This window comes from Phaenicophaeus curvirostris, chromosome 4 (genome assembly GCF_032191515.1).
Source record: "Phaenicophaeus curvirostris isolate KB17595 chromosome 4, BPBGC_Pcur_1.0, whole genome shotgun sequence".
NCBI classification, from domain to species: Eukaryota; Metazoa; Chordata; class Aves; order Cuculiformes; family Cuculidae; genus Phaenicophaeus; species Phaenicophaeus curvirostris.
In genome coordinates this window covers 39,829,531-39,857,102 of record NC_091395.1, presented here as the reverse complement: position 1 = coordinate 39,857,102, position 27,572 = coordinate 39,829,531, and the positions used below count along the sequence as shown (strand labels likewise).

At 38.5% G+C, this 27,572-nt stretch overlaps 1 protein-coding gene across 4 annotated transcripts in view; it reads left to right on the top strand.

Annotated features, from left to right (window-relative positions):
- RXFP1 (relaxin family peptide receptor 1) overlaps window positions 1-27,572 on the top strand; it is a 55,041-nt gene that overhangs the window by 24,665 nt on the left and 2,804 nt on the right. For 2 of the 4 annotated variants that reach the window (XM_069855847.1, XM_069855845.1), the window contains 15 exons: window positions 6,113-6,214; window positions 6,982-7,087; window positions 8,393-8,464; window positions 9,996-10,067; window positions 11,074-11,145; window positions 11,961-12,032; window positions 13,227-13,301; window positions 13,583-13,654; window positions 14,656-14,727; window positions 15,480-15,551; window positions 16,680-16,751; window positions 20,026-20,097; window positions 20,333-20,562; window positions 21,965-22,375; window positions 23,704-23,922. In XM_069855847.1, the coding sequence (XP_069711948.1) occupies window positions 6,113-6,214; window positions 6,982-7,087; window positions 8,393-8,464; window positions 9,996-10,067; window positions 11,074-11,145; window positions 11,961-12,032; window positions 13,227-13,301; window positions 13,583-13,654; window positions 14,656-14,727; window positions 15,480-15,551; window positions 16,680-16,751; window positions 20,026-20,097; window positions 20,333-20,562; window positions 21,965-22,375; window positions 23,704-23,922 (1,791 nt within the window). The remainder of the gene's footprint in view (window positions 1-6,112; window positions 6,215-6,981; window positions 7,088-8,392; window positions 8,465-9,995; window positions 10,068-11,073; window positions 11,146-11,960; window positions 12,033-13,226; window positions 13,302-13,582; window positions 13,655-14,655; window positions 14,728-15,479; window positions 15,552-16,679; window positions 16,752-20,025; window positions 20,098-20,332; window positions 20,563-21,964; window positions 22,376-23,703; window positions 23,923-27,572) is intronic. The other 2 variants (XM_069855846.1, XM_069855848.1) reach the window with 2 other exon arrangements.

Genomic DNA, 27,572 nt, shown 5'->3' with positions numbered 1-27,572 from the left:
CACTTATAGATGTTCATTAAGCTCTGTCTAGCTCATAGGCTGAGAATCACAGACAGGTTTCTGAAAGAACTAAGGCAGGGAGCGGCTGTTTGAAGTCTTCCACCTATTTACCTCTAAAATCACAGATCTCTTCTGATACTGTGTGCCATGCAGTCATCAGGTGACTGGCTTGCCTTATTAAATGTTACAACATACTACCTTTTTTTTAAAAGGGCCTATAAAATTCAAAGAATGGAAGTATGAGCAATCTAGATGCCATGCTGGTTTTGTATGTGTTTCTTTGAAGGTCTATAAACTTGCAGAGAATTATTGCAGTTCTATAGATTCACTAAATCATCTTCTAGATTTTCATAGCAGGAATCTGAATTTCTACTGGGTGTTTCAAAGCATCTAAAGAAAAGATATATGTTTTAATATTACAAGATTGCTCATCGGGGATGAGAATTTTCAGAGTCTGTATTTCCCATTTTTGCCGCAGAGCATTGCAGAAGAGCTTGATGATTTTATGTTTCAAATTAATGCTACTAATAAGTAATACTATAGTTAGTCTTACCTTTTCATAGTATAACATTTTTTCCATCATACTTAAAATGTGAGATTTAAATGTATTGTTAAATGTATTTAAATGTCATTAAGTTTTTAGCCCTAGATAGTACATTCTATTTATGAAGCAAAAAGAAAAGAGTTGAAAGTCAGCAACAAGCTCAGAATGTAGCAAGTATCTGATAAAAGATCAAATTTTCAGGCTTTCATACATGCAGTTGCATATGGGCAGATTTTATTCTCACTGTCATTGCCATTCATCCCCAGGATATGGCAAAGAAATAACCAGGTTTACACTGATGTCAAAGTATCAGTAAATAGAATAGCTTTGCTGAAGTTCTGGAGGCCTTTAATCAATTTAGTTATTGAGATCTTTAAATAGTGTTGATAACTCAGAGTAAGTTCTACATTTCACTAGACTTTTGTCTCTTCTGGTCTTCACAGTAGTAGCTTAATGTTAAGGGTACTTTGAAGCAACACGAGGTTTTATAGAGGTATTCATGCTATTAGCTTATGTTAATCTATCCTGTCACATTTATTTTTTAAAAAATTGTGAGTACTTGAAGAAACAAAGAATAGAAAATTGGATTAATCTATATAGATTAAAAGTACTGTTATGTAAACTAGAAAACTTCTCTATTCAAGTGTTTCACGGGAATACAGCTACAACATAGAGATGGGCTTTTTTTCAAAATTTAAGCCTGCCTATTCTCTTAAAAGTTACACTGGCTTAATTATGTTGTTTTTAACTCAAGAATAAACTTGCATAATCTAGCCCATCCAGAGAAATGTAAACCTTGTTTGAACTGATTCTGTGATTGCATTGTCACATATAAATAGGCACTCTACGTTTAAAGTAATCCACAGGTACAAGGAGCATCAATATACAGTAACGCACAGTCTGGTGTGTGGCAAATTGTCTTTTCCCTGACTGGCAGGTGTCCAGTTCATAGGTTCTTCCTTTTTGACTTACTTGAATAAGATTTTACTACAAGGTGCTAAGCACAAAGTGCAATCATCGTGAAAGCCCAAACTCTCAAATACTCGGTGAAATGAAGTTTTACTTAACTTATTACAGCAAGAAAGGTAACAAACGATTAGTAGTGATTAACAATCAGCTAACAATAACAGCTTTACAGGCAATGCATCTAAATATTACTACAAGAAAATAAGTATAGTAATTAAGAAAGATACATCACCAATTGCCCTATCTTTATGCCCTTTTGCAGCGAAGATTTGGGAAGCCTATCCTGGAGAACTAGGGGTCTTATGCAGTGTGTCCATTCATAGCGGGGAGGGGTCTCAAAAGATCACTGCAAAAGGGTCCAGGTTTTATATCATTAAGTAAACAACTTACCTTATTCTAAAAGTGTGGGATCTCTGGTCTGCAAGTACACATTTCCCCCGGCCCCTGGAGCATGGCCAAGGCCTCAAGAGAGAAGATAAGGAGCAACTGGATATCTCTTATCTTTAAGCTAAGGGGCCTGCTGCGATGCAGCATTCCTACATGGTTCTCCTTTCACACATTGTTCATGCTTGTGCGGATATGTCACCCAGGGTGTTGATGGTCTTTTTCTTGTCCACTGTATGCTGGTGAAGATACAATTAAGGTGGCACAGCCCAATTCTACCGATAATGCCGACTATGATGCATTTTCTCATGCTCTTATGTATAGAGAATAGAATAGCGCAATCCTACCAATAATAGCAATGCAAGAAGTTACAATTAAACAGTACATATAACAATGCAATACAAATTATCCGTGGGTCACCTACATTGTTTTGGGCCTGTCAAACAGGCTCTGTCACTTGAAGTTTCTAAACTGAGGCTGTAGAATTTATTCACAGAGCCAAATCCTCCAGGCACTGCAACACTCCTCTTTGTAAAATCTCAGTGTGGTTTTGGTCTTACTGTAAACTATTAGATTGTGTCAATATGCCCCAGCACTCTGGAAAAGGGCAATTGTATTCCTTCATCTGTAAGCATTTCAAAAGGAATTGCGTCTTGTCTGGAAGATACAGGTTTTCCTGTAAGATATCTTTGTGAAAAGCCTCAAGTCTTTTATTATAGCAAGAGGAAGTATTTTGAACAACCGGCAGAAGGAAACATGTCTGCAGGTTGTGACCACCAACAGCAAAGGCAAAATCAAAGTGTGACACACTGTTGCTTTCAAATATCAGGCAGCAGTGCTTATGCATTTAACTGATAGCATTTCTCTGTATAATAAACCATGAATACATGGTTGAGAGAACGGGAAAGTCATATAGCTAATGCCTCGTTCATAAGCTCCATAGAAAATAAGAGAGGTGTCTTTAGTTGAGCAAAGCTGATACATTCTTGGACTTGACACTGAACTTATTATTCAAAACTGTAGCTTATTAGGATTAACATACTCATTCTCTTCCCATCAGAGATGACAATTGACAAAAAGAACAATTCATTAATGTGTAGTCAGATAAGTACTGTTTACAATTATTTATTTCACTTATCCCGTGTACAGAAAGATTTGCTGATGCCTTGTTTTCTCAGATCTCGTTTTTTACAGAGTGCAGCCAACATAATTTATTTTAGAAATGGCTCGGAAAAAAAACAATTTCTCATCTGAGCTGTACTCCCCTAAATGATAGATTTGGGATTCCTGGACCAGTACCATTAGTAGTCATTTCTAAAGTGTTTAGAGAACCTCGTCTCAACAGAGGTAAACAGGTCACAAACCTACCATACAAACTCTAAATGATCACAAAATGATTTACAATTCTGGCGTTGAGTCCTTCACCAAATGGCTGTACTAAATGTAGTTATTTGCACAATGCATTCTTCTGGGATTTGACAAAACAGTTTGTATAAAATAAAGACTGTCCCAGGCTTGGGCACAAAACTTGACCCAAAGCAAATGTTGCTAAAGGTCAAGAAACTGAATAACTTTATATTCAGATATGTCTTTTTATTTATAGAAAAAGGCAGAAAAATCAAAGCCATGAGAAAAGCTTGTTATTTTGATTTTACTGACCAGAAACTCCAGACAACTGGAATGCTTCCAGTACAAAATAATCTATCTTCTCCCTTCTCTGGGCCTCTTCCCTCCCCTTCTCTTTTATGGCCTCTTTGCTTCCTTGAAAACACTAGTGAACTGTCCCTTTGTAGTGAAATGCTCCCTTGTTACCAGTAGTGTAGGAGGCACTGCTCATGTATTTTCTCTCCAGATGTGAACCACAGTGATGGTCACCCGATGTACACTATTTGTCACATGGCAAAGCACTTTAAAAATACTAAAATGTGGAATAAAATATTCTCTATCCGCTCTTTAGTGTCAGAAGCACAGAAACAGAGAAAAATTATACTTTATACATTCATTGGCTAACAAGAGGATTAAAAGCTATGTCTTTATTCAGAATCTGCAGATAAGTAGTTAGTTGTCCAAAACTTACCATGAATGTAATTAAGAACTAGAAAGTCCAAATATATTTTGAAACTATTCCTCACTGAAAAGAATGTTTATTTGTTATGCATATACTCCAAGGATAATCTCATTTTTAATAATCTTTACAAATTTCTGTTTAAAAATGGAATGAAATATTCATTTCTTCATAGATCTCACCTCCTCTGTGTACATAGTATCCCTGCTATTTAGTTCAGTTCCTAGCTGCTAGGTCCAGTCTTGCAAATGAAAGTCAACGGATGTGTTTCCGTTAAGTATTTGGAAATACCAGTCGGGAAAAATCTTATTACAGCCCTAGCTACAAGACAGTAGGTTTATAAGGCACTCACTACTTGACAAAGGTTCTGTTCCCATCACTTCAGCAGTTACAGATTCCATGTTGCAGATAGTCCTAAGACTGAACTTCTACCGAATATTTCAAACAGAGAGTAGCAATATTTATGCAGGTTTGCAATACCCTTTCATTTTTTCCAAAATGCATTAGGCTGCTTCTGAATATCAACTTAATGATCTAACCTTGGCAAAACTGCTAGTGGATATAGGGACATTAGTTGCTCTTGAGGAAGTTAATAAAATGTACTTAAATGCCTTCTTTAGATAGGAAGCTGGCATTTTTGCAGTGCATAAATTAATTCACATTAATTTTTGAGTTAAGAAGATGCTTTACAAGTCTGTGTTTTCTCTTTATCGAGAAATATCTGACGACAAAGATTTTGGTTTGCTTTGAATCTTTTATCTTTTCAATTTTTATATAACAAATGACTAACTAGATAAGTGATAGTTTGCCTGAAGTTAATCTTTCGTGATCAGCATGTCTAGTAGATCTTTACAGCTTAGGCAGTGACAAGGAGGCACCTGTTAGAACAGCTCCATCTGCTGACACTGCACAGGCAGGCTTTGGGAGATTCTTTTAAGGCAATTTCCCTACCTAACCGAGAAAACAGTTAACTGAGTTGTAATGTGACATGAAAAATGAGAAACTATTTCAGAATGGGCAAAGTTGTACAGAAGTAAATGTATTTTATTTCTCCCTGCCCATTTTGAAGCCAATAGATACAGTAGTAATGCTTGCTTGAATATGACGATTTATAGAGAAATGTCCATGAAGAATGGTATTTGAGTATAACTAAACTATTACCATTTGAAAGGACCAGGAGGAAGAATGTTGCTAGCATATCATAAAAGTGGAACTAAGACCGTAGTGACTAGCAAAGCAGAGATATCCTCAGGTTTCTCATATAAATCTTGTTTGACAGTCAGTCATTGCAAAGTAACGCTTTGAACTACCACTGATGCTTTGACTGACCAGGTAGTAAGTGCCATCCTAAGGAGCATTTCTGCTATGGATGTGTATTCGTTACTTGAGATGCTTTAAACTAAAAGAATGTGGATGTTGTCAAAGCTGAAGAGAGATCTTTTTTGCAAGTTAATTTACAGTTGTCAGATATACAACAGACTTCCAAGAAACAGGTTTGTAGTTATTTCCAGCACCACAGTAACTGGAAATGCCCATTTGTGGGAAAGAACTGAAAGATCTACTCTTCCATTTTTGCCTTTATGGTCATAACCACCCTGTTCCAGTGCATCTATGCACAGTGACCAAACTGGAAATATGGAACAATGCCTTGTTTAAGAAGATGCATATTAAGATGAACTTAAACACACTGACTTGGACATGTTACACCATATCACTGTTATCTTGTGAGGCAGTGTTCTTTCTGTCCTTATCTAGATTTTCAGGAAAGAAATTATAGATTGTGATCGTGTAGCCGTTTGAAAGAAGTAGTCAAAGTCATAGTAATCATTTAAGCTTTGCTGGACAAAGTGACAAACCTGCTCATTTAAGGAGATAAGTTAATATGGTTGCCTCTCATTTTTAGACTCTTATGTAAACAAAAAATTCTGAAGTGAAAGGTTATACTTTTTTACAGCAACTGTCAGAAAAATGTTGTTGTAGGAAGAGGTTATTATACCTTCTATGCAGATCATATCTCTGTACACACCTGTGATTAGGCAGCTCTATAAAGGTAAGGTCGTACTCATACTATTGAGATGAAAATTGAGGCAAAGAAACTGATGTAACTAAATTTCTGTTCTAATGTGTCTTCTATTTGTGTTTTCTTTTCTTAGAAGACAACAATGGATGGTCTCTGCAATTTGATAAACATACAAAGGAGAAATATAATAAACTCAAAACTTTGTATGCATTTCAGATAAAGACACTTGAGTGCTGTAAGTAATTACAGACGTTATTTGTGCGAATATTATTGATGATTCCTAGAAAGAAATAGTTAGCAAATATGCCTATCAGAAAGAAATACAGTGCCGGTTTTTTATAGCAAAACAGAATTAATGTCTCAGATAAGCAAATGCATTGAAGCTAATTTCAGTTGCATCAAGAATGATTCATTTTTTGCCAATTACAAGAGCTGTATAAATGTTTGTCTGAATGTATTAATACAGCTAGAATGACCATGAATATGCATCTTTCAGAGTGAAATAAAGGTGATGTTCCTCCAAATTCACTTCTTGGTACATCAAGTGATTCTTGCAAACCTCCTCCACTTCTGTGTGCACTCATCCCTTCGAATAGATGGGGCATAAAGGGGCCAAAGACTTCCTGACCATTTTCATCCTGTTTTCAGTTGGATAGAATCGTGCTCATTCTAGTAAACGTAAGAGGACTGAATAATTTAAAAAGGAGCCACAAAAAAAATCTGAAAACTGCTACTATGCGAGATTCCTGTATATCAAGCAGAAAGCTCAAGAGCACAGAGGTCAGGAGATAACATAATTTTTTGTGCCATTTTATATTTATTGTTAGGGTCTCCCCATGTCTAAACCAGTTTGTAAAAACAAATGCCTTAATTTCTGTTTAACGCAGCTGGATATATCTGTCTTTGTGCTCATTGTTCTTTCATACCATATTTCTTTTCTCTCCATACCATCACGCCACCCATCCCACATTTTGCCACAACCACATTCACTTTCTGACACAGTGGCTGGTGCTGTGCCAGCAGAGTGTACCTGCCAAGGGCTGGAGATCTTCTGTGATGCTGCCAAACTGCGTGCTGTCCCATCAGTCTCTTCAAACATAACCATAATGTAAGTAGAACAGAAAAGTGGTCACTTGCTCTGTTAGGGTTGACTACCAAACCTCCAACCCTTCCACAGCCACAGCCTTATAATTCTTGAACTCTATGTGAAGTGATCATTTCATGTTTGAAATAGTGACTTGAGCTAGCAGCAGTTTCAGGAAATCTAAAGAAATCTTCAAAATAAATGTTTCCTTTTAATACACAATGCTTAGGATCTTTTTATTCTTCTGTGATCCTGCCAACATTCCATAGTCCGTAGTCCATATTCCTGCCAACGAAATCAATAACTTTGAACTTGGTGGATCTAACTGCTTGAGAAAATCTTTTTAGTTCTCATTTGATGTTTCTGAATACACTATTATTTAAAAGGATTTAATCTGGGATATCATCATAGAGATACAAAGTTGTAAGCCAAGCCAAACTTTTTGAAGGGATCAGGGAACGTTTGATATAGCTTTTAGTTTGCACATCACATTTGAGAGGCCATTTTCTATGTGGAGACCAGAGGGCAGCATCATGTGTCCTTAACTAAGGATCTCCCCAGTGGTACGGATCTTTCTGTTTGGTACCAGCTTGCATGCAAGGGTGGATGAGGTTCTCCTGGTTGGGTCTGTGTTTGAATATCACAATACTTCAAAATGAATATTAATGTGATTATCAAATATACTAGATGGGGCCTTGGGCAGCCTGATCTAGTGGGATGTATCCCTGCCCATCACAGAGAGGTTGGAACTAAATGATCTTTAAGGTCCTTTCCAACCCAAACTATTATATGACTATTCTATTCTATGAATATTTAAACTGGCTGTTGGTTCAGGGTCAAGAAAGACTTCAAAAGTAAAGGCCCAGCTCTAGCTTCAGAAAAAGTAGTGAGTTGGTCCAGCTTCCAGGCTAGACTCTCTTCCAATCTACCTATGCCCTGAATGATTTTTCTTCTTGACAGGACACTTGAGTTGGTGCCAAGTGGAGGTGAGGACATAGGGACACATGCACTGGGAAATAAGCTTTATATGCATTTGAGGTTTGCAATAAATCTCTTGCTTTACTTTATACTCAAATCTTTATGACTGTTAGATTCAACTATTATTTTTATTTGCTCTGGAGGTGTGGAAGATTATTTTTCTAATGAGAAGGTATTTGGCTCACTGTGTAAACAGGTACAAGTATTCAGGCAAACAGAGGTAGCATACTCAGGTAGTTTTATGTTGCTTTTTTTATTTAACAGTGTGAAAGAGAGTCTTATTTAATAACAGAAGTGACAGCACTGTAGGAAGCTGGAGAGTAGTTTTATGGTGTGCATTCATTCCTACAGGTCTCTTCAGAGGAATCTGCTAAGGAAACTTTCTGCTGACATTTTCAAGAAACACCAAGACCTTAAAAACCTGTAAGGGAGTGCTTCAACTTAAAATATCTTTTTAGTGCCTTAAATATTCATCCTCTCCCTTGCATATATACACACACACAGAGCTTGTAAGTGGCAACCCTTAGTTTATAATCAAAATTCTGTTTTGTCTTACCCTTCAGTACCTGATCTAATTGTGTAACCTATTTGGATCAAATAGCTTGATTTGACATGTCTGTTTTTGCAAAACCATAATTTAATTTTTTTATATTGACACTTTTATTCAGAAAAATGCTACATTTTCATTCTGTCTGGAGGAAGTTGCATTTATGATACAAGTAAGATGCCAACTTATTCCATTTATTTTGAAAACATGTTCATTCACATGGTGCTCAGTTTTACTCCTACTTATGCCTGGTGCCAATTTGGTAATGCCTCAACTAGTCAAATTATTACAGAAACACAATACAATGTTATGTTTTATGTTGTGTAACACATATGTTGCTTAAAAATTATCACCTTTGACAAGTTTGTTTTATATGGAATTAGTGAAACTAAGAATTAAATGCAAAAGTCTCGAGCAGGGCTCCCGTGTCACTGGTTCAAGGCACTTAGTACTTCTAGAAAACTTATTGGAGTGTAACTTTTATGGAAACTGTGCTGTACAGCAGCACCATCATGTGTTCAGTAAGTTAAGTGCCAGTATGAACTTAAAGATGGGTTTTTATTAAAAGGCATAAAACCATATCTGCCTGTTCAAAATATTTGTTTCTAATATTAATTTCCCACCTTTCTGATTGATAGCTGTACATTTTCAGAAAACTCTTGAGCAATGTTGGACACTTTTGTAAGAGCCAATGTTAAATTTCTTATTGCTTTTTAATAGAAATGCATCTGGATGCTTTATTAACTGTAATTAAAAGTCTTTATATTTAAATATTATTCAGACAATAACACTGTAATGTTTTAAAATTATTATTTATTATTTGCCATTTTTAGTATTTTTAACTCATTTTTTCATCAAAGTAGATAAAGGAAAAACAGAAAGAAAAACATTAGAATTCTATAGTTTACAGAAGATTAGTAAGATTTGGTTTGCGTTTTTATTATTTTATCTTAAAAATGCAGAATTTTGAAAATCCTTTGATACTATAAACAGAAAATTCAAAAATATATTATAATTTGACATTTTCAATGCAATATTTTACTTGTAGCAGGGTTCTGGCTAAACATAATGATCAGGTCACACAGGTGAGAACTGCAAGGCTAGGACCTAAAACAGGAGTTCTCAAATAACCACTTTGTTGTTCATGTCAGTTAAACCAAGTGTGCTTTTCAGTGAATTTTGTAATTCTGCTGGGGAGGTGGTCGTATTTCTTTTAAAATACCTTTGCAGTCTTTGCAGCTATAGCTGTGAAATTGTTATTGTCAAATTTAAGGTGTAGTAAGTTTGAAAGCTTCTTTTCAAATATCACCATGTGCATTCAATTTAGTTGATAATTTTAATTGGTTGTTTATGCTTGCTTTGACTTTGCATGCTTAGAGAATTGTTGTTGGGTTTGTATCTTCTAAGGTATCTTCAGAATAATAAAATCAGAGCTGTATCTGAACGTGCTTTCAAAGGTTTATACAACTTGACAAAACTGTAAGTATTGCTTTTCAAATGTTGAAATAAAAAGCAGCAGGATTAACTCTCAGGAGTCACTAGGGTGGCCTTATTTGATTCCATGTTAATAAGTTGCAAAGTGGTCCAAATCTTTAGCTTTATCCAACAGGACAATACTTTGAAAATACAAGTGAGCTCCATGCTTCATTCCTAGTCCCCAAATCCTCAGAATGGAAGAAGGGGACAGTAGGGTAGTTACCTTGCAGAAAGTCAGAGAGTGAAAAAGGAGTAAAACAAAAGTGAGAGCTTGTGACACGTGAAAGCTTTTTAATGTTGTATTTTGGTTTACAGAAGCAAACCAAACCAGTACTGGTAATGAAAATAACTCTTCCTTTTTTAACTACTATTTTGCAGCAGCTTTTTGAGAGGTGTTTCTGACTTTTAAGGATAATGCTCAGTGAAAGAGCTGACACATAAATTGCATTGTTTGGTTCAGGTTTTTGTTTCTGCAATGTTTTTAAAAGGAAAATTGTAGAATGCTGTAACTCTTACTTTTCCACCACACAAGTGTGGCTGATTATCTGTTATTACAGCTGCTGTTATTACCTTCCCAGACCATTTACAGTGTACCCTCCCCCTTCATTTCTAAGCCTTTCTTTTTCCATGATTCTGTTATCTACATTTATGACTAACGTCCTTAACAAAGACTGAATGGGATCCAGGGAACATTTATGAGAAAAATCACTCCACAGAAAGAAATTGAGAAGGGGCTGAAATATGACAATGTGAAAATATTCAGCTTGTTGTATTTTCTTGTATTGGAGACAAAATGTTCTACATAATCGTTCTCGAAGTCCCCACTAGAGAGAGTCCCATCCTGCTGTATAAGAAGGGCATGAATATTACTATAACAATAAGTTAGAATTATGGAAATAATTAGTGGTATTCTGATAAATTATCAAGGAAAAAATCTTAAAGCTAATTTTCATGTGTGTGACACTAATTAATCATTCCATTAATTTCTCTTTCATTGGTCTTGTTTTAGATACCTAAGTAACAACAAGATAACGATTTTGAAGCCTGGTGTCTTTGAAGATCTCCACAGACTTGAATGGCTGTATGTTGTTTTCTTATTTGTATGTTTATTTTTTCAAGGAATAATTAAAGCAAGACAGAGAAACATTCGGATTGTTTTCAATTTTGTGCATAGCAATACCTTATACTAGATAACAACTAAGGAACTCTGTGCAAGGTAAAAATCCAATTGACTTTGGTGAGAGCAGGAGTTAGTTCTTGGGCCTTAATGATTCCAATGACTGATGCCTTTTACAATACTAAATAATCATTAGTAGTAATTGCTCGTTACAAATTAATACAATAATTCAGGTACTATGAAGCAATAGAAAGATAATTTTTGGGGCACATCTGTACCTGTAAATAGTGCATGAAATATCCCAGCCAAAATGACTATCATAACTTGAAATACTGGTTTATTATTGCTTTTCAGACAGATGATAATGAAATACTATTTTGACTCAATAAAGCTACTAAGAATGAGCAAATAATACCATGCCTAATGTTTCTCTCTGCATTTGGAACTGCTAGATTGTCACAGAATACTGTTACATGGTGCTGCTTGTTTTCACAGAGAATCCATTTAAAGTGTTTTGATCAAAGAATTTTAATAAAATTCAAAGGAAAACACTAAATTGAAAGTAATTAATTCCTCTTAGTCAATTTTTTAATTAAATAATTCTGAAAGGAAATTAGTTTTATATATGCCCTGACCTGTTAAGTAGTGCTTTAATTTTTTATGTAGTTTTAATGGGCATTTGAAAAAATACGCTTCAAAGTATGTTACTTTTCATCGTCTGTTCAATTTAAGACTGCAGTCAATTATCAATCTGATAGATACTTTACTGTCATTTATAGGATAATTGAAAATAATAGGATACATCGGATCTCTCCATTAACATTTTACGGACTCAAGTCACTTATTCTCCTGTAAGTACTGAATAAGAATCTAAAGTGTTATTTAGAAGAAAAGAACATAAAGGGCATATGTATATATAAAAATATCTTCCTAACAACTATGCTTGCACACAAAGGGGTTCTGGCAACATGCCTGCAGCTTTTTCTTGCCCCCAGGCAAAACACGCTCGAGTAGGAGGATTTGGGCTGTGGAATTATAGGGACATGGTGTCTGGGAAGTATAGGGACATAGGTGGTAAAACTAGTAAAAACACAGCATCACTGACAGAGCAAGGACGCAACAGCTATAGTAATGGTGCCAGTTGCCCTCCCACAGTGCAGGCAAGGGCCACAAAGCTCCTGCCCGCTGGCAGTAGCCCAGCCTCGGTCCCCAAATCCCTGTCCATAATCTGCCACTGCCCTCTTCAGCACCAAAGATGAGGGATTCTCTTCCCCTGCAGCCTGAAGGGAAACCCCCCTCCACATCCCACTTCCTCTGTCACCCACAGAAGCTACATGTTATGACCAAACAGTCAAAATATAATACTTGTAGTGACTTGCTGTGTTTTATTTAAGTAGCTGTGAAGTGAACATCTTTCTTTTACTGGGTAATTAAGAAGGATAAAATACTGTTCTGCAGGGTGCCACAGGGAAAACATGTGGAAGTTTAAGAAAATAATACTACCTTCAAGACTATGAGAAATGAAGCAAGCTCTGACTGCCTTTTTTTCAGAAATACAAACAAGGGGCTGGAGAACAGGCCTTATGAGGAGCGGCTGAGAGAGCTGGGTTTGTTCAGCCTGGAGAAGAGGAGGCTGAGGGGAGACCTCATTGCTCTCCATAACTACCTGAAAGGAGGTTGTGGAGAGGAGGGTGCTGGCCTCTTCTCCCAAGTGACAGGGGGCAGGACAAGAGGGAATGGCCTCAAGCTCCACCAGGGGAGGTTTAGGCTGGACATTAGGAAAAAATTTTTCACAGAAAAGGTCATTGGGCACTGGAACAGGCTGCCCAGGGAGGTGGTTGATTCACCTTCCCTGGAGGTGTTTAAAGCACTGGTGGATGAGGTACTGAGGGGCATGGTTTAGTGTTTGATAGGAATGGTTGGACTCGATGATCCGGTGGGTCTCTTCCAATCTGGTGATTCTATGATTCTATAATGATGCGACTGTTTTTCTATTCTGTAGCTTTTGGCAAATATAGTCAGCTGTTCTATTTCTCTTTTTTCAGAGAGATGATGAATAATTCTCTTTCTCGTTTGCCTGATAAACCTCTGTGTCAATTCATGCCAAGACTAAACTGGCTGTAAGTCTGCCTTATTTCACTAGAAATATACTAATTTATTGTCTTCGTACGGCACTTATACACCACTTCTCCTAAGGGGATGCTGGATTTTACATAGTGCCTGCTGGGCCACTGCAGGGTTGATGATCTAAAGTCATCAATTATGTAAGAAGAACTATTACATGTCTCGTTCCTACTGTTTTCTGTGCAGTTATGAAGTTCTAGTACTATTTTTCTTTGATTACCTTAGAATAACTCCCTGAATTTATTTCACTGATCGATGTTTTATTTTTATGTACCAGAGACCTTGAAGGCAACCATATCCATCATGTAAGAAATGTCACTTTCATCTCCTGCAACACCCTAACTGTACTGTAAGTAATAGAATATGCTAGCTACCTAGAGTGAGCTGTGCTTGTGCTGAACATCCAACTGATTCATTACAGCTGATATAAACATTTCATGAGTAACATGGTTTTAAATGAAAGCAATACAGAATAACCACTGTTTACATTTATAGCAAAGTTCAGCATTGATATATGCAACTAAATTGTACTGAAGTAATTCTGGCAGATATTAATATTTTGAAATTTTCATTCTAACCTTTGCTTGGAAAAGGAGGCAAAAATCTATTAAAAAGCAGCAAACACACAAAACGCATAGCTTGATTCTTCATTTTTAAAGAGGTTGATTGGCTGGTGGTTTGGCTGTTTCATCATTTCTAGAATTTTGCCCAAAGTTTCTTCATTGATGATGTCATTATCTTCAGAAAATCCCTTCCACTTCTTGATTGATTAGTAGGCTCCACAGTACTTGTCACTTTCAATTTTTAACTGTTTCGCAGTACCCATCTTCTTGGCTTCCCCTTTGCTTTTAAAATCCAAGTTGATCAATTAACGAGCAAGCTCTGGGCAGATGAAATACAAGTGAAGAAAAAGTTGCACAGCCATGTGTCTGTGTCCTAAATGTGGTGAGGTCACAAGCCTTCCAGCCCACTTAATCTCCCTCCAGCCCTCAGTTAATTTATGCCAGCCTCCTATGGTGGTGGAGGTGGTGGTGTATATATATAGACACAAATATGTGTATATGTATGTATATGTGTTTTTATACAGATATATACATATATGTCTATATACGTGTGTGTGTGTGTATGTACATATACATATATGGGCACAAATACCTGCATGTATAGGCAACAAAAGTTTTTTATCAAATGGTAAAATGGTAAACTTCTAGATCTGATTACCTTGTTAACTGAATTGGGTAAGTATTTGAAGATGCAGAGAAAAGAGAATTATTAAAGTTTATAAAATGTTTTCTCAAAAACCGTATAGATGTTAAGAAGCAGCAACATAAGTTTGTTTTGTTCTTTCAGGGTGATGAGGCAAAATAAAATCAGCTCTTTAAATGAAAACAGCTTTTCTTCTCTCCAGATGTTAGATGAATTGTGAGTAAATCTTTCACTTGCACAAGTCACAAAGTTTTGTAATTTATATTGCAAATATCATTTATCATAAATTCTATTTCAGATAACATGCTCTGAAGACAGCATCCATCCCGAGGTTTTCTTCTGTTTGTTTAACAGGGAAGGGATAGTAGATTAAGTACCTACTCTGTATAAATAATATTGGGGGTTTTGCTCACAAGATCATTATGTTCCCTGGACAGAATACTATTAATTGATCTTACATCGCCACAATACAAGAGTGTGCATGTCTTCAGTGGCTTTAAGACCAGTTTGCCAGTTTCACTCAGACTGAGGCCTTTACTCCTCTGTTCACATGTATTAGGAAAATAGGGAGCAAGGTAAAGAGAAGAACTAAGGGTTAGAACTAAGAATGTGCCAGTTAGCCTGTGTGAAAGAATTCCCATCACAAAACACAATGTGTTTATTTCCAAGCTTCTATAATCCATGTTAAGAGTATGTTGCTTTCTTTTTGCTGTAAATAAAATAATAATATATTATGTATATAACAGCATATCTGAACTAACTAAACAAAGGGAGATCTGATAAATCTAGCTACCCACCTTGTTTTAACAGCATTTTTTTTACAGTCTAGGTTTCTGATGACCTACACAATAAATAATATCTTATTTGGCAAACCAATTAAAACTACATTTTGTAATTGCAAAACTGTTCGGTAAAATTGCTAAGTGTAGTAAGAACTTACTGTATTCTCCCTGTCGCTGTTTCTGCAGAGATTTGTCTAGCAACAAGATTGAATCACTTCCTGCATATATATTTAAGGACCTAAAGGAGCTTTCCCAACTGTAAGCATTCTTGATTATTGTTGTTATTATTATATATGAATGCATATTACGCATTTGATATGATGATTTCAGTCATGACTGCTGGGAAAAAAAAGAGCACCTTTGTCTGTATGCATCATTTAAGCTCTGCCTAAACAATACTTATACAAAAGTAATTCTGCACAACACAGCTTTGTAAAATATGTGTATTTCCACTTCCCAAAAGACAGCAAGTTTAAATTCTACCTTTTCCTAGATCTTGTTAGTATATACAAAATTAGTTATGTTAGCTATATTGTGAGAAATGAATAATGTGATGGGAGTGTTTAATGGCATATTGAGATATGGCTCTAAAAATAGAACATAAGCACGTAAGAGCATCACGTAGATGCCTTAGTTTTAATTGCTTTTTTCCTGTGAAGGAGTTCCAAAAAAGCATAAGGTATTATAAAACCAGAAAGACAGTCACTTTTTTTTCCCCATGGCGCGTATATAAGCAAATTTCTCAAATGCTATTACTGGAAAGTCCCATTGTTGCACAATCCAAAAGAGGAACTTAGTCACAAAATTGAAAACCTATCTGGAGGAGAGGAGACGCTATGTGGAATAACGTATTTTTGTGTGTTTCTAGCATCCTTGGGAACCATCACAATACACTGTACACATGTGTACAATATGTACACATGCAGCTGCATTTATTGAGTTTGCACATTTTAGTTAGAACATCAAAATGAAAAAATAAGGAAAAGTTATAGAGAGAAGAAAAAGAGGATGTGCCTAGAAACTACCTTGCACAGAGCAGAGCATCTAATGCTAATGTTTATTTTTACATTCCATTGCCTTTGTCTCTTAAACGTTTATGAATGATTACAAAAAAATAGATTTTAGCAACTAGCAAAATCAATTGTAATTTATTTCTAAATGCATGCAGTTCAGCTAGGTTCTTTTACTTGAAACACAAGTCCGGGAAGTTTAATAACTAAATATTTCTATAGTCAAAACCTTTAAGGATCAGGTCGGAGAAGGCAGTTGTGCATGCGTGTGCCTGTGTGTGTCTTTGGCAATCGCATGCCTGCAAAGCATCTGACTGCTCTTTCCAAGCTGTAAGGAAAATGTAAAATGTTACTTATGTTTATGTTGTATTTACAGGAACCTTTCTTACAACCCCATCAAGAAAATACAAATAGACCAGTTTGATTTTATAACTAAACTCAAATCCCTGTAAGTGTCAAATTTTTATGTTTTAGCTATATTTTCTCTGTGATTATGCACATCTTCTTCAGCAAGACATGATCTAGAATGTGTTTTGTAAGAAACTGTGCTTGAAATGTTTTATAGTTATGTTGATGATCCTCAATAATTAAAGCCTGGAAAATAATTACTAGCAATATGCAAAATTTCCTTCTTGAAAATGCCAGTTTCTCAATGGAAATTTTTCCAACAAAAAGAGTCATAAATTAGGCTGAGAGAAAGACATTGTCTTTTCTGTTATTACAGAACAAGATTAATGCAACCTTCATTTGACCTTGCACAAATTGTTCACAGGGCTTAAGGGTTGTGCAAGGTCCAGTTGAGGCTATTAACGCCATGGGCAGGTATCATTAAGATATGAAAAGACAGGAATTATAAAAGGATTTGGTACATGTACAAGTTTGGGTAAATATTTCCATTCTTACAGAATCTACTGTTAGCACTATGAAAAAAAAAAACCAAAAAAAAAGGTATGATTCAGCTGCCATGTCAGGTTATCCTCCCTCTGTACTCGGCATTGGTGAGACCGCTCCTCGAATACTGTGTTCAGTTCTGGGCCCCTCACCATAAGAAGGATGTTGAGGCTCTGGAGAGAGTCCAGAGAAGAGCAACAAAGCTGGTGAAGGGGCTGGAGAACAGGCCTTATGAGGAGCGGCTGAGAGAGCTGGGGTTGTTTAGCCTGGAAAAGAGGAGGCTGAGGGGAGACCTCATTGCTCTCTACAACTACCTGAAAGGAGGTTGTGGAGAGGAGGGTGCTGGCCTTTTCTCCCAAGTGACAGGGGACAGGACAAGAGGGAATGGCCTCAAGCTCCACCAGGGGAGGTTTAGGCTAGACGTTAGGAAAAAATTCTTTACAGAAAGGGTCATTGGGCACTGGAACAGGCTGCCCAGGGAGGTGGTTGAGTCACCTTCCCTGGAGGTGTTTAAGGCACGGGTGGATGAGGTGCTGAGGGATATGATTTAGTGTTTGATGGGAACGGTTGGACTCGATGATCCGGTGGGTCTCTTCCAACCTGGTTATTCTGTGATTCTGTGATTCTGTGGATGTGGGACCTTTACAAATAATGTTGAAGAGTTTAGGGGGAGTTTTGTGGGTGTACTAATCCAGCAGCTCTAACATGAATTCTGCTAGCACAGCTTTTCTTAAAACTCTTCAATAGTGCAGTGACTATCTTGCAGAGCTGAAATTATCCCCAGGTAGATTTAAGTACATCTTTGCAGGCCATTGCATATCTGGAATAACCAGCTGGATAGAGTACAGCATTGGCTCTTGTTGGTCATCATTTCACAATCATAGACTCATAGAATAGCTCAGGTTGGAAGGGATCCTTAAAGGTCATCTAGTCCAACCCATCTGCAATAAGCAAGGATATCTTCAACTACATCAGGTTGCTCAGAATCCCATCCAACTTGACCTTAAATGTTTCCAGGGATGGGGCATCTACCACTTCTACAGGTAACCTGTTCCAGAGTTACACCACCTCCATTATAAAAAAATTCTTCATCATATCTATTCTAAATCTACTCTTTTTTAGTTTAAAACATTAACCCTTGTCCTATCACAACAGCTTCTACTAAAAATGAAGATCCAAAAAGATATGTTTCTTTGGACAGAAGCACAATGAGAAATTATGATTTGACCCCTGATATGTAGCCAGTACTGCATGTGTGTTTGTTGATAATTTCAGCTTCCTCACAGTGATTTGGCATCCAGTGGCCAAATTCAGCAGAATTTGGTTTATAGTTAACAATCTGAAATTACTAAATCTATGCAAGTTTCATAAAAACAAGCAGCTGAGCACAGAAAAGAATAATTAATTACCTCCATAACAGTCAGGCTACAGCATATACTTTATTCATTGTTTATCAAAGAACTCATGTAATTCAGTGACTATGGCCTTTCATGTTTTTAAGTTAGAAAGCTGTTGAATCTTGAGACAGATCTACAGGAAAGTGTATATTTCAGCAGTTTGTAGAACACCAGTTTTCTCTTTGGCAGTTTGAAATAGTAAGAAAAAAAGTGAGATTCATGGCAGTGCTAACACACTTCTGCGTTGGGGCCTTATTTCTTGTCTCCTAGCAAAACCCCTGCCCATCAGCTCACAGCAACTAACCTGTAGGACTGTTACTTCTCTCCACTCTTACCTAAATGTGCTCAGAACTCACATGAACATTGCATATAAAGTATCGAACAGTGAATTCACCTAAGGCTCCTCAAAAGGAGAACCAAAGACTTCTGACTGGTTGCACATCTAACTAGTGGATGGAATCACAGAATCACACAGAATCGTAGAATAACCAGGTTGGAAGAGACCCACTGGATCATCGAGTCCAACCGTTCCTATCAAACACTAAACCATATCCCTCCGCACCTCGTCCACTCGTGCCTTAAACACCTCCAGGGAAGGTGACTCAACCACCTCCCTGGGCAGCCTGTTCCAGTGCCCAATGACCCTTTCTGTAAAGAATTTTTTCCTAATGTCCAGCCTAAATCTCCCCTGGCGGAGCTTGAGGCCATTCCCTCTTGTCCTGTCCCCTGTCACTTGGAAGAAGAGGCCAGCACCCTCCTCTCTACAACCTCCTTTCAGGTAGTTGTAATGGACTGGAAGAATACAGAAACTGAAGTTCTGAAAGGGCATCTTACACAGTTACACTTTACTGATATAGCACTGTAGGGGAAACAATAGAGCTGCTTTCAATATGTATTAAAAAAAAAAAACTAAAATAAAAAATCTCATCTGTGTCACAAGAAATTCAATGTCTTCCTTTACCTGCCATGTTCTGTGCCCCAGCTTCCTGCTGCCCTTGACACAATGAAGACTGAATTCCTGCAACATTTTATTTGTCTAGAGCAAAGCAGTGCCTGGGATAAAAGGCAGAGGGGATATGTAAAATATTACTATTGGAACAAGTTATTGTTTTCCCAGAGATGATGAAAGAATATCAGTAGAACAATACTTGGGAAGGGCAGCATAATAGAGACTGCACTACTGAGAGCGCTAAAGAGCCTCCTTTGTGATTTTGGAAGAACGAGAAGTTACTTAGAATTAACTGCAATTTATTTTATTCCACTTTAGCTTTTATGCAGACTTTCCATTCAAGCTTCAAATAGATGACAGATTAGATGCAATTAAAGTTCATCATCAGTTTTCTATAATCACAGAAGCACAATTAAATTTTCATAAAGTTTGTGCTTTTGCTAGTAAGTTTCTATGGCCTTTTACTGACAGTATATTGTTTACAGCAGCTTGGAGGGCATTGAAATTGCAAACATCCAGGGAAGAATGTTCAGACCCCTGAGAAATCTTTCCCACATGTAAGTAGATTATTCCAGTTTGCTTTGTTTGGTATGAATTTTACAATTTACAGAACACTGGATAAGTGAAAACAAATGTATGAAAAGCAGCATATGAGAAGTTGTCAAATCTCAACAGTTTTTAATTAATTATTCTTCTTTCAGAATATATTTTCTGAGTAGTTACTAGAGAGTTTTGATAATCTAGCAACCAAACTAGAACCATCTCTTATCTGCTTTTCTTTCTCACAACCAGATACTTTAAGAAATTCCAGTACTGTGGATATGCCCCCCATGTGCGCAGTTGTAAGCCCAATACTGATGGGATTTCATCTCTTGAGAATCTTTTAGCAAGCATCATACAAAGGGTTTTTGTCTGGGTTGTATCTGCCATCACCTGCTTCGGAAATATTTTTGTTATCTGCATGAGGCCTTACATCAGATCAGAGAATAAGCTTCACGCCATCTCAATAATGTCTCTCTGCTGTGAGTACTGCATGTGTAAAAGAATATTGGTTTAGTCTGCTCATTGTGTGTATGATATTTGTTGTTATAACACAGTGATGTATTTCCAGTATTGGATTTACTGATCTTTTGTACTGTTGCAAAAGACATTACAAAATGCTGTACCTTATGCACTAGGAGGTCTTGCTGAATGCTGCCTTTGGCAGCTGATAAATTCTAAGGGTTTCACATTCAATTTTAATGTTGCAGGTATCGTGTCAAATTTCCACTTCTTCAGCAAGAAGAAATAAAATCCTAAATTTTTCAAAGACCTATAATCCTAAATTTTACTATGCATTTTTGAGTAAACAGATATCTGTTCCATAACCATCGCTGGCACTGAGGTCAGGCTGACATGTAGTTCCCTGGGTCCTCCTTCCAGCCCTTCTTTTAGATGGGCATCACATTTGCTCATCTCCAGACAGTTGGGACCTCCCCAGTTAGCCAGGACTGCTGGTAAATGATGGAAAGAGGCTTGTTGAGCATTTCTGTCAGTTTGCATATAAATATTGCATTCAAGATAGTTATTATATTTTTTACATAAGCAAAAGCTTATTTAAGCAAATATAGGAAATCAATCACTCCTAGATTCCAAATATTCTGAATTAGGGGTTTTTATTTTAGTCCTAAAAGCAAGACAAGTTTATGGATGAATTATTTGGCATAACAGTCGCTGCAATCTTGAGTACCCTGTCTCAATACAGGAGTCTATAAGTATTTCACAAATGCAATTAGTTGCATTTTGAAAAGTAATTGTCAACAACATACAAAATTATTGCAATTGTCTAAATACAGAATGTCAGTGATTTTGACACTTTGTTGTTTCCATGGGAACAATATGAATACTATGCAAAACTTCTAGCCAAAATAGCTGAGAAGCCTTCAGCTCTGTATTGATAGCTCTTCTTCCTTTACTAGTCCTAGAAGACCACGCACATCAGGTTTGCACTAGCATAAGGTGGACAAGCCTAAACTTTAATCCAGCAGATACACCCCACTCAAAGCAAATTATCTTAAGCTAAACGTCAATATCAAAAGGAATAAAACCTAATTGAAAAAGGGGTGCAAGACTATTTCTATAAATGAAGCCACATCTTTAACTACTTGCAAAACAATTTTGTCTGAGCTTCAAAAAATCAGATTGGAAACAAAATGAAGTGCAAAATGACTGCGCAAATTTTTATTATTTTCTAAAAAAATATACTGCCTTAATTGTAATTCACAATACCATTCCAACTATAACATTGATTTCATATCTATATATTAGCCGATTTACAAGTGGATACTCCTGTATATGTGTGTATGTCTGGTTTACAGCATACATATACAGAGAGAACGGGAAATTCAGATGTGCAAATAATGATGTTAAGCACTGTGCCCACAGGTGCTGACTGTCTGATGGGAATATATTTATTTGTGATTGGAGCTTTTGATCTTAAATATCGTGGAGAATACAACAAGCATGCTCAGCTGTGGATGGACAGTATTCATTGTCAATTGGTGGGATCGCTGGCTATTCTGTCTACAGAGGTGTCAGTATTACTGTTGACTTACCTGACTTTGGAAAAATACATCTGCATAGTTTATCCTTTTAGGTGTTTGAAGCCCAGAAAACGCAGGACAATTTCCGTTTTGGTTCTTATCTGGATAATTGGGTTTGCTGTTGCGTTTATCCCACTAAGCAATAAAGAATTTTTCAGGAACTACTATGGCACGAACGGCGTCTGTTTTCCTCTTCACTCAGAACAATCAGAAAGTTCAGGAAGTCAGATTTATTCTGTTGTCATTTTTTTAGGTAAGTTGCATTTCTTCTTTATATACGATTAGAGCTGCAAATCAACTTAATTTTTGGACATGTAAGGTAGCATTGCTGTGATGTTCGCACCTTGTATTTAGATGCTCCAGTAAGCACTCAAACACTTTTTCCAGCCTGAATATTTTACTATACTAGATAGATACTTACATATTTTTAAAGGTGTGAAGGGCTGAAAAACTGGAAAGAAATTAATGAACACTAAGTTTGTGAATGAACAGACTTCGTAGAGCAATGATAAGAACAGAGAACCACTTAGTTTGGATCCATTGGCTGCTATTTGTCAGTTGTCAATGGATGAAACAAATACCAGAACAGAGGCAAAAAGTCAGATGAAGACCAACCCAGATTTTCCTGGCCATTTAATTCTATGGGACTGAAGTGACAGGGCCTGATCGACAGCCCTGAAATTATATGTATGACCCATGGACAGTTTGTATTCCATTGCTATGCGCATTGCTCAGTCTGCACATTTCCACATTGTACTGTGGAATTTCTAATACACAAGAGTGTGATAAAGTGTTTCATTATCAGTAGAATTGTGCTGTGTGAAAGAGAGAGGAGCTGAACAGGAATGTTGTGTTTCGACAGCCCCTTAGCTTAAAGATAAGAAATATCCAGCTGCTTACTCCTTTCCTCTCCTGGGACCTTGGCCACATTCTTGGAGGAGGAGGGGCAGTAAACAGCTGGGGCCAATCTCCACTTTTTGGGGTGATGTAATTTGTTTGTTTAATGTAGAAAAGTTAAGCCCCTTGCAGCAAGGGTTGGGAGACCTCCGCCACAGGTGGATACACCACGTGATTTCCCAATTGCCTCTCCAAATCCACGCTGCAAAAAAGTAATCCCCCTCCCAGCGACTGCAGATCTGAGTGACATCAAAGCAATTGGTAATAACCACTGTACTTATTCTCTTACAGTAATGATTAGACACATTGCCTTTTCAAGCTGTTACTGTTAACTTTTAATCGATCACTACCAATCATTTGTCTTCTATTTCATTGTAATAACTTGAGTAAGAATTTGATTGCACAGAGTTTGGGCCTTTATGATGATTTTTTTCTAAGGGCTCCTGAGTATTACACAGTTTGGGCCTCTTCTGATGCTTTATTTTTCTAAGAGTTCCTTGATTTCAGAGGGTATTTGAGAGTTTGGGGGCTTTTATGATGATTTTGCTAAAAGCCCCCTTTCCGGTAAAACAGCAACTAACAGTTTAGGTGAGACAATTTTTCTTTAATACCCAGCCTGAAAATAGGTGATGTTGAATTGTCATTATCCTGTTAAATTATGACTAATTTTAATTTCTTAAACAGGTGTAAACTTGGCAGCTTTTATCATCATTGTGTTTTCCTACGGGAGTATGTTCTACAGTGTTCACCAAACAGCTATAACAGCTACTGAAATTAGAAATCATATTAAAAAAGAGATGATCCTTGCTAAACGTTTTTTCTTCATCGTATTTACCGATGCACTATGTTGGATACCCATTTTTATTTTGAAACTCCTCTCTTTACTTCAAGTAGAAATACCAGGTACATCCTTTCTTTTGTGTTTCAACTGTGTCTGTATGAAGTGTTGTTATTACTTCCAATGAAAAAAAGTTTCATATATTGAACTACATTACTGTAATGAAATTTGTTACCTATCTATATATATATGCACAATATAATGAACTACATAGTTTTACCATTGAACTATCTTACTATAGCCATCAAAGGTTAGTTACCTTTGAGTTAAAAAAAAAAAAACCAACCAAAATTCAAATAATCCATCTGTCTCCATAGAATATCTATAAAATCATAGAATCATAGAATAACCAGGTTGGAAGAGACCCACCGGATCGTTGAGTCCAACCATTCCTATCAAACACTAAACCACGCCCCTCAGTACCTCATCCACCCGTGCCTTAAACACCTCCAGGAAAGGTGAATCAACCACCTCCCTGGGCAGCCTGTTCCAGTGCCCAATGACCCTTTCTGTGAAAAATTTTTTCCTAATGTCCAGCCTAAACCTCCCCTGGCAGAGCTTGAGGCCATTCCCTCTTGTCCTGTCCCCTGTCACTTGGGAGAAGAGGCCAGCACCCTCCTCTCTACAACCTCCTTTCAGGTAGTTGTAGAGAGCAATGAGGTCTCCCCTCAGCCTCCTCTTCTCCAGGCTAAACAACCCCAGCTCTCTCAGCCGCTCCTCGTAAGACCTGCTCTCCAGCCCCCTCACCAGCTTCGTTGCTTTTCTCTGGGCTCGCTCCAGAGCCTCAACATCCTTCTTATGGTGAGGGGCCCAGAACTGAACACAGGATTCGAGGAGCAGTCTCACCAGTGCCAAGTACAGAGGGAGAATAACCTCCCTGGACCTGCTGGTCAAGCCGTTTCTGATATAAGCCAAGATGCCATTGGCCTTCTTGGCCACCTGGGCACACTGCTGGCTCATGTTCAGTCGGCTGTCAACCAACACCCCCAGGTCCCTCTCCCCCAGGCAGCTTTCTAGACAGACTTCCCCTAGTCTGTAGCACTGCATAGGGTTGTTGTGCCCCAAGTGCAGGACCCGGCACTTGGCCTTGTTAAACCTCATGCCATTGGACTCTGCCCAGCGGTCCAGCCTGTTCAGATCCCTTTGCAGAGCCTCCCTACCCTCCAGCACATCAACACTTCCACCCAGCTTAGTGTCGTCTGCAAACTTGCTAAGGGTGCACTCAATGCCTTCATCCAGGTCATTGATGAAGACATTGAACAGGGCTGGACCCAGCACTGAGCCCTGGGGAACCCCACTTGTCACTGGCCTCCAGCTGAAGTTCACTCCATTTACCACCAGTCTCTGGGCCCAGCCATCCAACCAGTTTCCCACCCAGGAGAGTGTGCGCCTGTCCGGGCCAGAGGCTGACAGTTTCCGAAGCAGAAAGCTGTGAGAAACTGTGTCAAAGGCTTTACTGAAGTCCAGGAAGACCACATCCACAGCCTTTCCCTCATCCAGCAGCCGAGTCACTTTGTCATAGAAGGCGATCAGGTTAGTTTGGCAAGACCTGCCTTTTGTGAACCCATGTTGACTGGGCCTGATCACCCGATTCTCTTGCATGTGCTTCATGATAGCACTCAAGATCACCTGCTCCATGACTTTCCCTGGCACTGAGGTCAGACTGACAGGCCTGTGGTTCCCTGGGTCCTCCCTGCGACCCTTCTTGTAGATGGGCACGACATCAGCCAGCCTCCAGTCCAGTGGAACTTCCCCAGTCTTCCAGGACTGTTGGAAGATGATGGAAAGGGGTTTGGCCAGCACATCCACCAGCTCCTTCAATACCCTTGGATGAATCCCATCCGGCCCCATAGACTTGTGGGTGTCTAGTCGGGCTAGCAAGGCTCTGACCACCTCCTCTTGGATCATGGGAGCCTCATTTTGCTCCTCCAGCTCCTGGGTTTGTACACAGACAGAACAACTTTCTTTACAATTAAAGACTGAGGCAAAGAAGGCATTAAGTACCTCAGCCTTTTCCTCATCCCCTGTCACTGTTGTTCCTTCTGCGTCCAATAGGGACTGTGTGGTCTCCCTAGTCCTCCTTTTATTATTTATATATTTATAGAAAGATTTTTTGTTATCTTTCACAGACTTTGCCAATCTGATTTCTAGCTGAGCCTTAGCCCTTCTGATTTTTTCTCTACACAATCTCACTTCCCTCCTGTAGTCCACCCAAGAGGCCTGTCCCCTCTTCCAGAGCCCATGAACATTTCTCTTCTTCTTGATATCACTCAAGATCTCTCTGTTCAACCAAGCTGGTTTTCTCCCCTGCCGGCTTTTTTTCCGGAACATGGGGATGGCTTTCTCCTGAGCTGCTAGGATTTCCTTTTTGAAGAGCTCCCAGCCCTCATGGGCTCCCTTGCCCTTAAGTACTGTCTCCCATGAGACTTTGCCAACCAGCCTTCTGAAGAGTTCAAAGTCTGCCCTCTGGAAATTTAATGCTACTGTCCTGCTAACCACTCTCTTCACTTCACCTAGAACAGAAAACCCTGCCATCTCATGATTGCTTTGTCCTAGGCGTCCACCTACTGCCACATCCCCCACAAGGCCTTCTCTGTTCACAAACAGCAGGTCCAGGGGGGCACCCTCCCTTGTTGGTTCATTCACCAGCTGTGCAAGGAAGTTGTCTTCCACACACTCCAGGAACCTCCTAGACTGCTTCCTTTCTGCTCTGTTGTACTTCCAGCAGATATCAGGAAGATTGAAGTCTCCCACAAGAACGAGAGGCATTGATCTAGAGATTAACCCCAGCTGTTTATAGAAGAGCTCATCAGCTGCTTCTCCTTGGCTGGGTGGTCTGTAACAGACTCCCATCACAAAATCTACCTTCTGGTGGGCTCCTCTGATTCTAACCCACAGGCACTCAATCTCCTCATCACCACAATCCATCTCAACAGTGTCCAAGTCCTCCCTTACAAAGAGGGCTACCCCGCCTCCTCTCCTACCCTTCCTATCCTGCCTGAAGAGTTTGTACCCCACCACAGCTGTACTCTAGTTGTATGACCCATCCCACCACGTTTCCATGATGGCAACGACATCATAGGCTCCTTGCCCTATGACAGCTTCCAGCTCTTCCTTCTTATTCCCCATGCTGTGTCCATTGGTGTAAATGCACTTCAGCTGAGCTGCCAAGCCTTCAGCCCTCTTAGAGGGAACAGAGTTCATTCCCAATTGCCTGGTAACTGGAATAGCTAGCTCCAGAGTGCCTGTATCTCCCTTAGCACCCTCAGGTGTGTTCTCCCCCACTTTCTGTGTGGTGAGGTACTGGTGGGCCTCTCCAGCACACCCTCTCCCAATCACCAGTGCCCCACGTCCAAGCGCGCTCCTGTCTAGCCTGGTCTCAACCCCCTCCCCCTTCACATCTAGTTTAAAGCTCAATTTATGAGCTTAGCTAGGTTTTTAGCAAGGGCTTTAGCCCCCCTAGGAGACACATGTGTCCCATCCCTAGCAAGAAAGCCTGGGGGTGCGTGAGCCACCCCATGATCAAAGAAGCCCAAGCCCCTTTCCTCACACCAGGCTCGGAGCCAGGTATTAATTGAATTCTTCTTCCTGACTTCCAGCTCCTCTCTATTTAGCCTTGGGATGGAGCAGAATACTATTTGTGCCCCAGAGCCCTCCATCATTTTCCCAATGGCCCTGAAGTCTTTCTTGATGGCTTAGGTCTTTCTATTTACTA